This window comes from Trachurus trachurus (assembly GCF_905171665.1).
Source record: "Trachurus trachurus genome assembly, chromosome: 3".
Taxonomy (NCBI): domain Eukaryota; kingdom Metazoa; phylum Chordata; class Actinopteri; order Carangiformes; family Carangidae; genus Trachurus; species Trachurus trachurus.
This window is the reverse complement of record NC_139893.1, coordinates 29,669,118-29,683,055: the sequence shown is the minus strand read 5'-3', so window position 1 is coordinate 29,683,055 and position 13,938 is coordinate 29,669,118. Positions and strand designations below refer to the sequence as shown.

At 40.2% G+C, this 13,938-nt stretch overlaps 3 protein-coding genes across 3 annotated transcripts; 1 reads left to right on the top strand and 2 right to left on the bottom strand.

Moving 5' to 3' along the window:
- Window positions 1-4,952: 4,952 nt before the first annotated feature.
- hypk (huntingtin interacting protein K) lies at window positions 4,953-7,112 on the top strand. Its single transcript, XM_083994339.1, has 4 exons — window positions 4,953-5,140; window positions 5,987-6,042; window positions 6,240-6,291; window positions 6,857-7,112. The coding sequence occupies exons 1-4, from the start codon at window positions 4,979-4,981 to the stop codon at window positions 6,950-6,952; spliced, it is 366 nt and encodes a 121-aa protein (XP_083850465.1). The 5' UTR covers window positions 4,953-4,978; the 3' UTR covers window positions 6,953-7,112.
- Window positions 7,113-7,227: 115 nt separating this feature from the next.
- On the bottom strand, window positions 7,228-11,523 carry mfap1 (microfibril associated protein 1). Its single transcript, XM_083994325.1, has 8 exons — window positions 11,329-11,523; window positions 10,082-10,298; window positions 9,846-9,984; window positions 9,553-9,740; window positions 9,181-9,450; window positions 8,935-9,094; window positions 8,356-8,445; window positions 7,228-7,810 (listed from the first exon to the last, which is right to left on the bottom strand). Exons 1-8 carry the CDS (start codon window positions 11,408-11,410, stop codon window positions 7,631-7,633), a joined length of 1,326 nt encoding a protein of 441 aa, XP_083850451.1. The 5' UTR covers window positions 11,411-11,523; the 3' UTR covers window positions 7,228-7,630.
- Window positions 11,524-12,359: 836 nt separating this feature from the next.
- hddc3 (HD domain containing 3) lies at window positions 12,360-13,930 on the bottom strand. Its single transcript, XM_083992335.1, has 4 exons — window positions 13,729-13,930; window positions 13,074-13,129; window positions 12,731-12,971; window positions 12,360-12,570 (listed from the first exon to the last, which is right to left on the bottom strand). The coding sequence occupies exons 1-4, from the start codon at window positions 13,838-13,840 to the stop codon at window positions 12,440-12,442; spliced, it is 540 nt and encodes a 179-aa protein (XP_083848461.1). The 5' UTR covers window positions 13,841-13,930; the 3' UTR covers window positions 12,360-12,439.
- Window positions 13,931-13,938: the final 8 nt, after the last annotated feature.

Sequence of the window (13,938 nt, the reverse complement as noted above, 5' to 3'; positions counted from 1 at the left end):
GCTGCTCCACTGAGCCAGAGACTGTCGCAGCCAGTGAGTTTGTCACTGTGCTGCTTGCCAGTGGGTGACACACATACGAATGTCTTACATGTCTGTATCCACAAGATGAAATGATAAAGGCCCAGTCTCTTGCTGTGACCTGTTGAACTCACAACAATAAGCCCCCAAACAGCCAACACACCCAGCCATCCACACTAACCGCACATCTTCCCTGCATAAACTACACATATGTTAATCAGCTGTAAACTTTAAATATTACATTGATGCTCAAACGCAACCCTGTTCTCAAAATACTGTCACCGCATCTGTTTATGATCTTTAAATCTAGCCAGGTTCATGACACCCTGCTGATAAATTGACAAAACTGCAAAATCAAACTGATCTGATGAAATGTGTGGAAAGAAAATAAATTGGTAGAAATAACATATTGGAGTACAGGTCAACAAAAATACAGGGCAAAGGAGAATTAGAAACACCCCCTCATGGTTGTATCCATCCGCCGTTCAGACTAGTGCCAGGTCACATCATGTGTATCCAGAATATTGCTGGTTTGAATCCTGACATAGTTGATCTTTACTGTATGTTATTTCCAGAGTCTCTCCCTGTTCAAAATAACTGCATTCATCAAAATCTATATTAGAATATTAAAATTATATTAAATTAAAAATATTCAGCTTCTTACTCTATTTCAGAATATGTATTTCATATTACGCAACTGGATTATAATTGTGCTGATGCATGTGCTCATTACTTAAATGTTCCAACAAAGATGCAAAGAGGAGCTAATATGCTACAGGTTCACTTCTACAGTCCATATTAATACATACATAGAGTATTGACATAGGCCTACAGTAAGTATTGACATAGAGTACTGAATGGGTATTGACATAATCAAGTAAGTGGGAAAGTTCCTATGCTAATCAATGGCCAATGTCTATTTCTGTTCATTTTGCAGTGAAATCAGTTTGTTCTGACGTCAGGTGTGTAAGAAAAGACACAAACAACAACAAAGCCTATATCTGGACCCGTTTACTTGCATGTTGGAAAAGATCAGCCTGTGCCAAAAACTTGTTGTGTAAATGTTCAGTGGAGCCACAGTCTCTACAGATTCACTTTCTAAGAACCGAGCAACAAACAAGAGGTTAAATAAGAGGCTATAGCTTTGGTCCAGACTCAGCTAAGAGGCTTGGACTTACAAACCCACTGAATGAAAACTCTCAGAACCTGAGAGCAAGTCAGTTGTTGTAGTTGTAGGATTATGAGTCGGAGGTCAAGGAAAACAAGGCCAAACAACCCTACCTGTCTCCTAGTCAATTATATTCAACAGGTGTCATATCCAACTGCACACAAATTGTCGTCTGTCCGTGTTCTGCACAAACAACCTGAACAAAAGTTTCATGTCATCCCATTGGAATTATGAAGATTTATCTGAGATGTTTGTCAAAATTTGGTAAATCACATATTTTCATTCTGTGACAATTTATCAACATTATGAGTTGTTTCCTTGTTTTTTTAAATTTTTATTTTGGTTTCCTTATCATGACGAAAAAGGTTCTACCTCCTCAGTCGGTACAGATTCTGAGTACTGATCAGCACTTTTAACGCACATGAGATGACCAATCAGGCTCTGCTTCTTATCATGTTGTCACTCTTTGACTCAATGACAGGTGCCACAAAGACAGACAAGACATTGGGTATGAAAACAATGTCTCACACCAGAGATAGGTATATCAGGAAACTAAATAGAATTTGATTATTTGATTATAAGTATTAATAATTATTATATTATTAGACTTTTATCTAGCTTTAGGAGAAGTATCAGTATGCTTTGAGAACCTTAAACTTCCAACAGGATGATGTGTCTAAATATCTAACGTGTGTTCTCATCAATCAAGAACTGTATAGCAGATGTATTGAGTATTTCACACCAACCATTATCACAAGCCCCAGCCACCTCTAACAGGTCATCATCTTAGTCCACCACTCTGCTCCAAACTCTAGACTGAAACATCTCTTCAACGACAAAATTGATAATCATGAAAACATTGTTGTGTGTATTGACTGGCCCCAGCGCACTGGTCACAGAAGATTTGACGCCCTCTTGGCGTTAATAAAGAATCTGAATGTGAGCAGTTCTACCATTTTGAACAGGAATCTTTGTGAGGACACTTACAAAGACACATGATATTTAAATTTACACCAGCTATCATTTTTACTTTATAGTAATGTATTTTAAATAATTGTTTCACTGGCTTCTTTTTCTTTTTCTTTTTTTACAGATTTATATATAGGCTACATTTAGGCCGAAGAACCTGTCAGTGACTGGAGAAGGGGGAAAAAAAGACTTTATTAAGCCTATAGCTTAGTCATATCGACATAGTGTTAATTATGTTACATCAAGAGATGTTTCTTTTTCAATACTTGAATACAGATTTCAGGAAAAATAAATTTCACAGTTTCACATCAGGTCTCTAATCTCACTTTGGATTATTCCCTCCACCATGTGTAGGTGTAAACCAGCTCTGAGTCCCTGTGATCAACACGTGTTGCTGTGAGCGGTCCAGGCCGCCGTGGCCCAGCATTCCTGGGGGCCCCTTTCACTCTTAGATAATTGCTGCTGCCTTGTGGGAGAGGAGGAAGTGCCAAAGAGAACAAACAAAGGCAAATTAGCGGATGCAAATCTCCGCTTGAGCGAAAGCACTCAATCTATGGTTTCAATAGGCTTGCGCAATAATAGTTGGCTAAAGTCCAGGCCTTGTTTTTTTTTTCTTTAAAGGACACAAAAAATGATCCATTCATCAATCATTTAGGACTCAATTTGAGCAAAACTAGAGTAACGGTTTTTGGCCAGCATTGTTTTTCTTAACCTGTTTCAGTGGGTAAATATAACGTTGGGAGTTGTAGATGATTCAGTTACAAGCAATAATTGTCCTTCCCATAGAAATACAATGTACCCATTCATACATGGATGTGTCATGAATGAGTGGACAACCTGCTCTCACTGTCACAGTGGGACAGATTATTAATAGAGTCCAGATTTCACCTGATGCAATAATGGAGAGAGGTTCATGTTTTTATTGGTCTGACACCAGCATCAGAATAAAAATGACACTGACACTGATCTTTCAGGAAAACTTTTTTTTTGTATCTATTAAATCATTACTGTGTGAGTTTACAGTATATGTCCAAACTAACTAACTAATAACTCAGATTTTTGAACTGCTTCTTTTGATTCAGCACATATGAGAAAACATATGGATATGGACACTAACTGCACATCTTCCCTGCATTATGTTAATCAACTAATCAACTGTCAACTTTAAATGTAACATATATATATATATATATATATATATATACACTATATATATATATGTAACATTTAAACAACAAATTCAAATTCAATCAATCAATCAATTTCGCAGCTAGAATCCTCACATGAGCATGCAAATAGAGGCCAACAACCAGGAAAAACCTGATTGAATTTCTAACACAGAGGTATGCCTCCGCTGTAGTGACCTGCTAGTTCGTCAACACACTGCTCTCTGTAACAAACTGATTTCAGATCACTACTATTTCCACGTTGAAAACCAACTTTAAAGTGGTCTTAGTTATAACTTGTTTCCTCAAGCTTGGAACTACGTAGCTCTCACCTGAGTGTTATTTCCTTCTCTATGCTGATGTTAAGCACCTTGAACTAAGCTTTTGTCATCCTAGCATCTTGCACCTTCACCAAAAAACAACAGTTGCGTCCTGCAGGGTCTTACCTGAGGCCAAAGCCAGTGTCCTGTCATCCTGTCGCTGAGGCCTGAGGGAATTGGGTCTCCACACAGTCAGACAGCCATCAGTCATAGAGCAGGATGAAGGGGTTGGTGTGATGACAACCATGTCCCTCCAGCCCCAGCGCCATTCCTCCAACCACCCATGACCACTTACATGTCCTGAAGGATGAAAGCATGGACACCTGAGAGCGCTGATGTGGTTTTCAGTCCTCGAGGGTTTCTCTTTCCTTTAATCTGATTACAGTCGGTGGATTGAAAAAGCTCAAGCACACGGAAGGCCTGGAAAAGTCAAGAGACAGAGGAAATCTGTTACAGTGGTTGAAAGGCTATTTGCATTAAAGTGCTGTAAACCTCTTATAAGAGACAGGAATAGAAGTCAGAGGAAAACAGAGCATGCCATGCAGTAATCCGGACAGTTAAAAGACCAAATAATCCACTTATTGTCTTTTTCCGCTCTAAAACAATAAGAAGATATACATGCACTGCAATGCATGCATATTAATAGACTGTATTTTCTTAAACCTTTAGATTAATCCATAATTGATTCGGATGAAGGTCTTGAGCATGGTGGCCCTGAGAGCTCAACCCACTATAACTTCACTAATTTGACATGCGTGGTGCAAAAACCATAGCACATTCAACAAACGCAATGCAAATTCAGCCTTGTGCTGTTTTTTTTTAAATAGTTAAATTTATATCTGAATGTTCGTTAATGGTTAATTCTGGAAATTAACCACAATTAATCCAACATCAATGTCACCGAATAACTACTGGTAAGTGGCCGTGAACACTTCTCTCATAAACTTCTCACTGATTGATGTCTAAAGATGCTCCAAACTTTACAAAAAGTAAATATTGTAGAAAATAGCTCAGAACATCATGTTGGTAATAGGCTAATCCAAATTTGGACACAGTTTCTGTAAAGGAAAGAGACACACCTGCAATCTGCATCTGATAAGTAATCAATAACGCAAATAGCATAAAATGAAAATACTCAAGTAAAGTAAAAACCTCAAAATGTTAAATAGCTGTGCAAATATAACTTTTTACCACAAACAGGATATTGTAAAAATAAAATAAAATAAAATAAATAAATAAAATAAAATAAAAACTCTGCTTCACATCCGGTACTACCTCGTTTTACGTCCGACGTTTGGAGGAACCTTTCTTTTTGTTCCGGCCTCACTGGAGCAAACATGGCGGCCGAGGGAGACGTCGATTTGGACCTGGAAGCGGAGGAAAACTGCACCGGGAAACCGGTGGAAAAGCCCCGAAAACATGACAGCGGGGCCGCGGACCTGGAGAGAGTCACGGACTACGCGGAGGAGAAGGAAATCTCCAGCTCCGACCTGGAAACGGTGAGCGCTGCCGGCTCACGTTAACGTCAGCCCGGAAACATGCGGCCGCTGCTGCCTTCACTGTCCGCTCATCGCCGCCGGTCCCGGCCCATGTGAAGAGTTCACCCGTCCAGCCTCATTAAGTCTCCACTTACTACTTGTTAATTAGATGTAAAAGAGCATTTAGCTTTTGTTTGTGGTTGTGTGGGCAACGATTAGCTCAGTGGCTAACTAACTAGCTATATCTGTATACGGCTTTGTTATAAAGCACATTTGCTGTCAGTGATAGTCTTTAACTTCACACATGCAAGAAGAATGTCTCAGCATAGCTTGATAAGCAAGTCATCTAGTTATTACTACAAATGAAATGAGCACAGTGAACAACAGCAAACAGTCCTGACCACGACTGAGGCTGACGTCTCGGGCAAAGCCAACCAACCATACAAATCAGATCAGAGGGAAATGGTTAAAAGGTATTTAAAAAGATGACGTCTTATATTTGTAAATCAAGATCAAGATAGTGTTCTCTCTTTACTGGTTCAAGTAAAATTATCTAGTAAAATAAAGATCTTTACAAAATTGATTTTAACCCGTCACTGACCTTATTAATTTATTATCTCCGTGTTCTGCTGCCACTGCTACAGATGCAGTTTGTTTGAATGATGAATTACTTATATTTGAATGATGATTACCAGCAGTAATATAAGAAAATGAATGCTCATGATAAACAGTCCCAGACCTTGTAATCCTTATTGATTTATGATAGAAGGGTAATAAATCCCCCTGTATGCCTATGAAATCAGAAAAACTTGAAGTGAAAGAAACTGTGGAAGTGATTTAAATGAGTAACGGTGTTTGTTCTTTCAGGCGATGTCAGTGATCGGGGACAGAAGGTCACGAGAACAGAAAGCCAAACAAGAAAGGTAAGATTGGTATTGACCCTCTGACAATGTGTTATGTGTAATACGATCTCAGACAAAGCAGAGGTAACTATGAGAAGGCAAATAATATCTGTAATCAGCAGACTGAGTGGTTTTCTGGAGATCTTTCATCTTACAACATCCTGATGTTCAGTGGTCAGTTTAATAATAAAATGTTTGTCTTGGTTTTATGTTTTCAGAGAAAAGGAGTTGGCCAAAGTCACCATCAAGAAGGAGGACGTAGAACTAATTGTAAGTTTTTCACTCAAGACGTCCTGGGATGTATTTGTTGGGATGTGATTTTCTAGTGATGTTAAAGCCACACAAATTACTGGTACAGTGTTTGGACACCATGTTAAAGCAGCATGATAAGAGCGTTTCATACCAAAACCATGGGCATTAATCTGCTGCTACAGCAGGCTCTCTCTTCTAGGAATGTTTCTATAACTTTACTGCAGGGATTCCAAGTAATCTACCATTTTTTAAGCACTATAATCAATTTAATAATCAACAGGGACATTAGATAGTTAAAAACCTGAAATGCAATTAATAAAAGTTCATCTTTCTTGCTGTAGACGTATTGTTTGTAGTATTTCAAAGCTCTAAACTAAAGGTGTTAATTTCCAGTTAAATGTAAGCATCCTAAGTCCCATCAGACCTGCAGCAAACACTGTCACTTGTGAATGTTGTTGCATACTAGATAATCAATAGTATTGTAATTTGTTAGTTTCTGCTCTGGCCATTTTTATAATCAGTTTGTCAGTGTGAGCACTTTGTGTTAAGGTTAAAGTTGTAATTTTATTCTGTGTTGCTGCAGATGTCGGAGATGGAGATCTCGAGGTCCGTGGCAGAGCGCAGTCTGAGGGAACACATGGGGAACGTGGTGGAGGCTCTGGTGGCTCTCACCAACTGAACAAACAACATTGACACAATGGACTGCTTCACTTTTTTTTTTAGCTGAGGTTCAGTCGGGTCAGTGGGACTGAACTGGTCTCAGTGGTATAACTGGTGTAATCTTTACCTCCAAATCTTTTTTCTTTTTTTTTTTAAATAAAAATTGACTTTGCCCTGCCTCTTTGACTACTTGTTTGAAGCTGTAGAAATGTTTAGAGGTTGAAAATACAGATTTTATTTGCAAACAAATCAAGTGACAACACTTGCACGTTAACATAAATGGAGAATCACCACATTAATTTCCGTAGTAAATGTTACAAGCTGATATTTACAAAATGACTTTGCTGTAAAACTGAAGGAGGTATCGGGGTGTGATGACGTTTGTTCACCAAGGATACGACTCTTAAGGACAAAGCTGATCTTGCTAAGATTTTTCCTCGTCTTTTTACAAAACTCCACATGACAACCATGTGAAAACAAACTGAAAACTAGTTTGAGGAGCCAACACTTTAATGTTGTGCACCTTTATGTCAGATTAATAAAAATAAAAAAAAACGTTCAGAGGTGGGATCAGTCTATTCGCTGCTTTTGCTCCACAACATAAAGTCCTGGGAAGAGACTGAGCATCCTGGGAGTCGGCAGGATGCAGCTCGGACACTGAAGCTGCAGTGTGGCCTGATGAAGTCGGCGCTGCATCTTAAGTCTTCCTCTTCTGCACTGTGGGTCTGTCAAACACGTCCCTCACGCCTGCCGCCTTCTGCTTGAAGAACTTGCTGTTCTGAGCACTCTCCTGAGCCCAGGCCGAGTCGAAGGATGTGGTGTCCTGGTCCACCAGATGGGTGTACTTGGTGCGTCCAGACCGACCAAAGTTTTTGACCTTTTAGGGGCAAAAACAAACCACAAACAGGTCAAATCAGAAAACTTAATGTAGCCTCCAATGTAAACTGTATATCATAATAGATTAAATTGTCCTGAATAAGATTGAAAAGGTGGATGATGAGATGGGAAAGTGACACCACACAGAATAAATTATCTATTAATTATTTGTCCCAGTATTATAAACAAAATATTAGTTCTATAGTTTTGGAAAAACATTAAAATAAGTAGATAATATATGAACATGTTTCAAAAAAATGGCAAATTTAAGATGCCAGCATGCTGTTTGTCATATACGCAACTCTAATGTGTTTTGCCTGAATAAGACTCTTATACTTTTAAAGGGTTAATTCATCACACAGCACGTAGAAACTGTAGCAAACTTAAGAACTTAAAAAAAATATTTTGACAAACTTGGATCTCAAGCTTTACGTTTCAAGTGTGTGATTGATCATGTATGTTTTGCTACAGAAATATCAATAAAAGTCAGCATGTGTTGCCTTTAGTCCAGTATTGTGTGAAATACAAGGAGAAGCAGCAGCTCACCTGCATAACTTTGGGTAAGATGGTTTTGTTGAAGTGGTCCTCCAGAGTGGGTGCGCTGAAGTCTCTCTTGTACACGTCCTCCTCCTCATCCTGTAACACAAACCACAAGTTAGTAACAGTGACAGACCAGTGATATCTTATTCTTTTTTGTCTATTACCTGCCAAGGGACTACAGATGTAAATTAGCAGGCTTGCTAACTCTGGCACATTTATATACTGACTGATGTGTATTAATGTGTATTGTCCCTTTCAAATAAATAAATGTTCACCATCTTCTCATCAAATTCAACTTTAGAAGCTCCTTCACCAATCTCAAAAAATAAAATGAACAAAACCGCGCTGACCGATTACTGAGGTGAGCAGAGTATTTTACAGTTGTCGCTGCTCCCTGGTGGACAAACATGTTTCTAAATCCCAAACTTCACAAGCATTTGCAGTTTCTACACACTTATCGGCCGACACGCTGCTGTAGTCTATTTAATCAATACAAATTCAGAGCCTGAACCTTTAGCTGGCGTAGTGTAGCGGGAGACATATACGTTGTCAGACCAAAGTGAATCGCCCTCTGCAGTGACCTACCATGAAGAAAGCTCCTCTGTGGTAGTACTTCTGGAGGAACTTGTATTTGCCCTTGGAGGCCTTGTTGGTGACCTGTCTCCCTGCGTTGCGGAGCTCGGCCCTGCGCTCCTCCTCCGTCAGGCTGTGGAATCTGTCGATTTCAGCCTTCTCCTTCTCCATGCTGAGGACAAACACCGCTCGTTAATTCATCACTCGATTAGTGGAGCTTATATCTTTAGGAGCCGTTTCGTGCGGTGTTCTACTCACGTTTCTCTGGCCTCTCTGTCCCTCTTGATGCGTTTCAGCTCTCTGACTTTCCAGGCTTCGTATTCTTCCTCCTCGTTCTCCCCGTCAGTGTCCAGAGCGTCCAGAGCAGCCAGCGTTCGTCTATTCTCCTCAAACTCCTTCTTGGCCTCCTCCTCCACGATCTTGAGGGTGTAGCGCCGTCGCTCCTCCGCCTGCTTCTTGAGCTCGGCCTCCAGCTCTCTTTGCTTCAGCTCCTCTGCTTCGCGCTCCGCCACCGTGACTCTGTCTTTCCTGTGATGCAAACACACGTTGGTGAGGAAGAAAATGACAGAAGCATTTATGAGTCAGATTGTTTCTGTTTATGGAAACAGGTTTGGTTGTTTGAGTTCATACTTGCGAATGAAGACGGGTTTGAGTCGCGGCTCTGCCTCGTCCTCGCTGTCGGTGTATTCTTCATATTCAGACTCGGACTCGGACTCCTCCCCCGACTTCCCTTCTTCCTCCACCTCCATTATCTCCATATCTTCATTCTTTCGCTCTACGGCTCGCTGCCGCATCATCGCTCGCCTCCTCTCAATTTCCTGCACACGATGACAGACACAACATTACAAACTCTGTTTGATATAATTTACAAGAGTTTGTTCAGTTTTGTTCAGTGGCAGACACACAGACAGATAGCACCTCACCTCATCATCCACTTCTTCCTCTTCTTCCTCCTCTTCCTCACTGCTCTCCTCACGCTCTGGGTGCCACGTGCCCTCGTCAGAGTCCTCACTGCTCTCAGCAACAACTTCAGGCTCTGCGATCTGTCTGTGTCTCGCAAGCCTGAGGACGAAGAGGTTGAAATAGCATTTCAGTAACAAAATGTTTAGTAATAGTTTCAACTTCAATCTGCAATCAAACGGTAAGAGCGGAGCTGTACCTCTCCTCGACGTCTTCAGAGACACGGTTGAGCAGACGTTTGAGACGTGGGTCAGAGACATCCTCTTCCTCCAGCTCCACTTCTTGCTCCATTTCCTTTCCCTTCTTCACAAACTGGAAGTCCTCCTCTTCCTCATCTGACGACTCCATCGGTGCATAGTCAGGTCGTTTACCTGACACGTACCTCTTCACCTTCACCTTCTCCATCGAGAGCTCACCTGGCAAATGAAGACACATCTAATGTGAGTTTGGTCTTAAAAATGTTACATTTGTTTTTCAATCAAATGGGTTCGGTTTTACCAAAGACACCATCATTATGCATTACTACTCAGAGCAACAGCTAGCAACTGGACGTTTCCCTGGAAACACTTTCTATGTTTTCAAAACGAACACTAAAATTTTTGACAACAACTTAATCATTAATCATTGAAAAATTGAGAAAGAATCTGGTTCCATTGACTCAGTTATGAGGACCATCATCTGTCTCTGGATCTTGATCCCTGGCTGTTGAGTGTCTGGTGGGTTAAGACCAGTGGCTAAGTGAAATCACTTTGGGCTCTGGGTAAATGTAATGGAAATTTTATGATAATACGTAAGAGGTTTAACAGACAAAAACAATTGTTCCAGATCTTTTACATTCCTATTCATACGCATGTGTATTTTGTATAGAGTCCAACTATAAATGTGCTCAAAACCAGGAACCACACATACCTATAATGTAAGTAAATCAATGTGAGTAACATAACTTACAGTACTTTTAGTAGTAGCCACAGACTGTATCTCAAAATGCAAGTTGTATTACTTGACATTTACACGTCATTACATCATGGTTTTGGGTTGTTACTGAGACATTATCCTGATATGTTACATCCTCCATAATTGTTGACCAGAAAGATATTAATTACACCCAAATATTTTTGTTGATTATTTAGTTGTTTATAGGGTGTCAGAGAACAGTTGGTTCAGCTTTTATGGTTGTAGTTTATGTTGATGTTCAGGATCCTGTGAAGCAGCACTAACATGTACTGAACTGACTTCACTTCATACAAGCTGTTGTTTGAGTTAGTTAGTTAGTCATACTACGTTACACGGTAGAAACAAATAAAATAACCAATTACTTTTGGCCATATATTTGATTTTTAATAGTTTTTTTCAACTGAACCCGTCATGTTTCATCTTGGTGAAAACAATGTTAGCAGCAGCCCTGTTAGCCGCTAGCTTAGCCCGCGGCTAGCCGCCTCCTCTCACCCTTCTCGTTGCGGACCGGCACGGCGCCGGCCGTCGACTGGATCGGCGGCAGCTTCATGTTGAGGGCTTCACGACTAGACATGACTGCCCGGTCGACGGTATCAGCTGGATGAAAACAAAATCGAGTCTTTCAACTTGGACGAAATTAGCTAAGCTCGTCGTCGTTGTGCCTGAAACGGAAGTTTAACAAACTGTGACGGACAGGAAGTGGATTTGTTCCGACGACAAACGCGATTCATGGTTCCGCTCAGTAAGACAACAGATAATAAACCTCACACTGAGTCATACGGTATTAACAGTTTTACCAAATTACAGAGTCAAGTTGAAGCGTTAAAAAGTAACAGTCCTCTCTATGTAATTATTGTTTTACTATGGATCGATTTTTTTTATTCTTCATTCATTGATTGATAGCTCGGTTAACCAAATAAATACATTCATTCATTAAAACATACAAAATAATTAAAGGGGAAAGCATCAAATCCTCATATTTAAAGAGCTGTTGTGTCATATGTTTGAGAAAAACAAAAATGATCAAAATATATGTTTGTTTTTTAACCAAGTATCAGTTAGTCTACTCAATGTTTAAGCTTTACTTATCTGTAGCCTACATGTAAAAGCATCATACTTTTCCATTTCAGCCAATTTCTTATTCAACCATATGCATATCTAAAATATGAAATATGTAGATTGTCCCCATGTTAATAATTCCAGAGGATATAAAGATTTCACAAAAATAGAGTGATATATTTTTAAATATAGTCATAGACAGGATGTTCAGCAAGTGACTTCATAAATGTGTCTTGTAACTTAAACTGAGAAACTTCTTGGCACTGGAAAGTGCTCCAATGCAATATTGTTTTCCTTCCAGTGTCAAGAACAATCCTGTGTTTGCATTGAGAGTGAATCAACCTCTGTATTTTGGTTATTGGCATAAAATTCAGCAGTGTCCTGTATTCAAGCCACTAATTCATAGGCTGAACAAAATAGCTCACATTACTTTTAACATACCCTCAATTTACCTCAAAAATATGGAATAACAAATGAAAGGCCACACAACTTTATATGAAAAAGTGATTTATTTGTCCTTTAAATAAAGTGCAGTGTTGTGTTGTCAGAGCTGAACTCCTCTCTGTCTGAACAGCTCCTCCAGCTTCTCCTCCAGAACAGGATTGGTTCCTTTCAGACCGTTCACCACCTTACTGGCCCACACAAAATACTCCTGGACCCGCTCAGCTGACCAGCCTGCCAAAGAAACACACACAGAGTGAAAAAGTGCAGTAACCAAGTACAATTTGCAGCTCTAAAACAAACATAACTTTGACAAAATCCTGCTTGATCAAGTCATGTACAGATTGTGGAGCAGTTAGCATTAGCATTAGAGCAGTGACAAACAGGTGCTGACCGACAGGTGTGCAGCGGTTCACGTCTCTCAGGTTGTACAGTTTATCAGCCAGTTTGACCAGTTTGGCCTGGCGGCTGCGGTGAGGCGCGTGTTCCACCTGCAGACGCTTCCTCTCCTGCTTGGGCAAACTTTTGTCATCCGTCACTTCCGCAACGATTCGAGCCACGGTCGGTCCAAACTTTGCCTCGAGCTCTTCAGGAGAGGTGTCTGTGTCCTCCACTGTGTCGTGAAGCAGAGCCGCCTGCAGGGAGGGACAGACACACACAGAGACAACGCACAAGTTCAGCAACGCAAGGAATGTACTCCACACTGAGTCAACACTGGCACTGTGATAACAACATACCTGCAAAACCTCAACGTCTGTGACGCCTCCTTCATGGCTGAGGATTCTTGCTACTCCTTACAAGCAGAAAGACAACAAGACATGTCACTGTTTTCAGCTGCTGTCAGGAAAGTCAGGGTCAATTTACGTCCCGGACAGCATGACTCAGACAAGAAGCATGATATAGTAAACTACTAAACTTAGCTGTGTATTAACTACAATTTTAATAGCCATTAAAAGGTTGGCAAACACTGGCACCAAGACTGCACACAGAGCACTGAATTTTACTGTACAAAGCAAAATGTAAACCCATTTTTAACCCATTATGCATTTATGTTGCACATGCCCTTTATGGTTATGTGGAGTACCTCTGAGTATCATGAAAACTATTTTGTGACTAAAATGCAATTTCACCTTCAACATATGTTCAGCTTTTACCTACAACTATGATACAATTTAACTTAGTTTTACTGTTTCATGACTTACATTAACTTGCACCAGACTACTCCACAAAGCCAAAGTGTAATACAAACTGACAGATTTACGAGCAGCATCTGAAGGCATCACTGTATTTATATGAAGAAAAAAAAACTCCTGGCACAATACACTGCTCTTTTGAAACGCGTTTTGTTTGGTTGTTTGTTTAAATTAGTTGGTTCTCCTCACTTTTACCTACCGATGGGGTGGTTGATGTACGGAGTTCCGTCTGCGTCTTTACGTCGCTGGTTACGATGCTTTTCTGCGGCAAAATTTACTGTTTCTATCAACAAAACCGAGTCTGAATCCATGGTGCCAAATTACACGTAGTGACTGACTGATAATCACATAACAACACAAACGTCAAGTGCAGCGATCTTTGCTGAGGCGGCGCTGTGTGTTGGTTTTA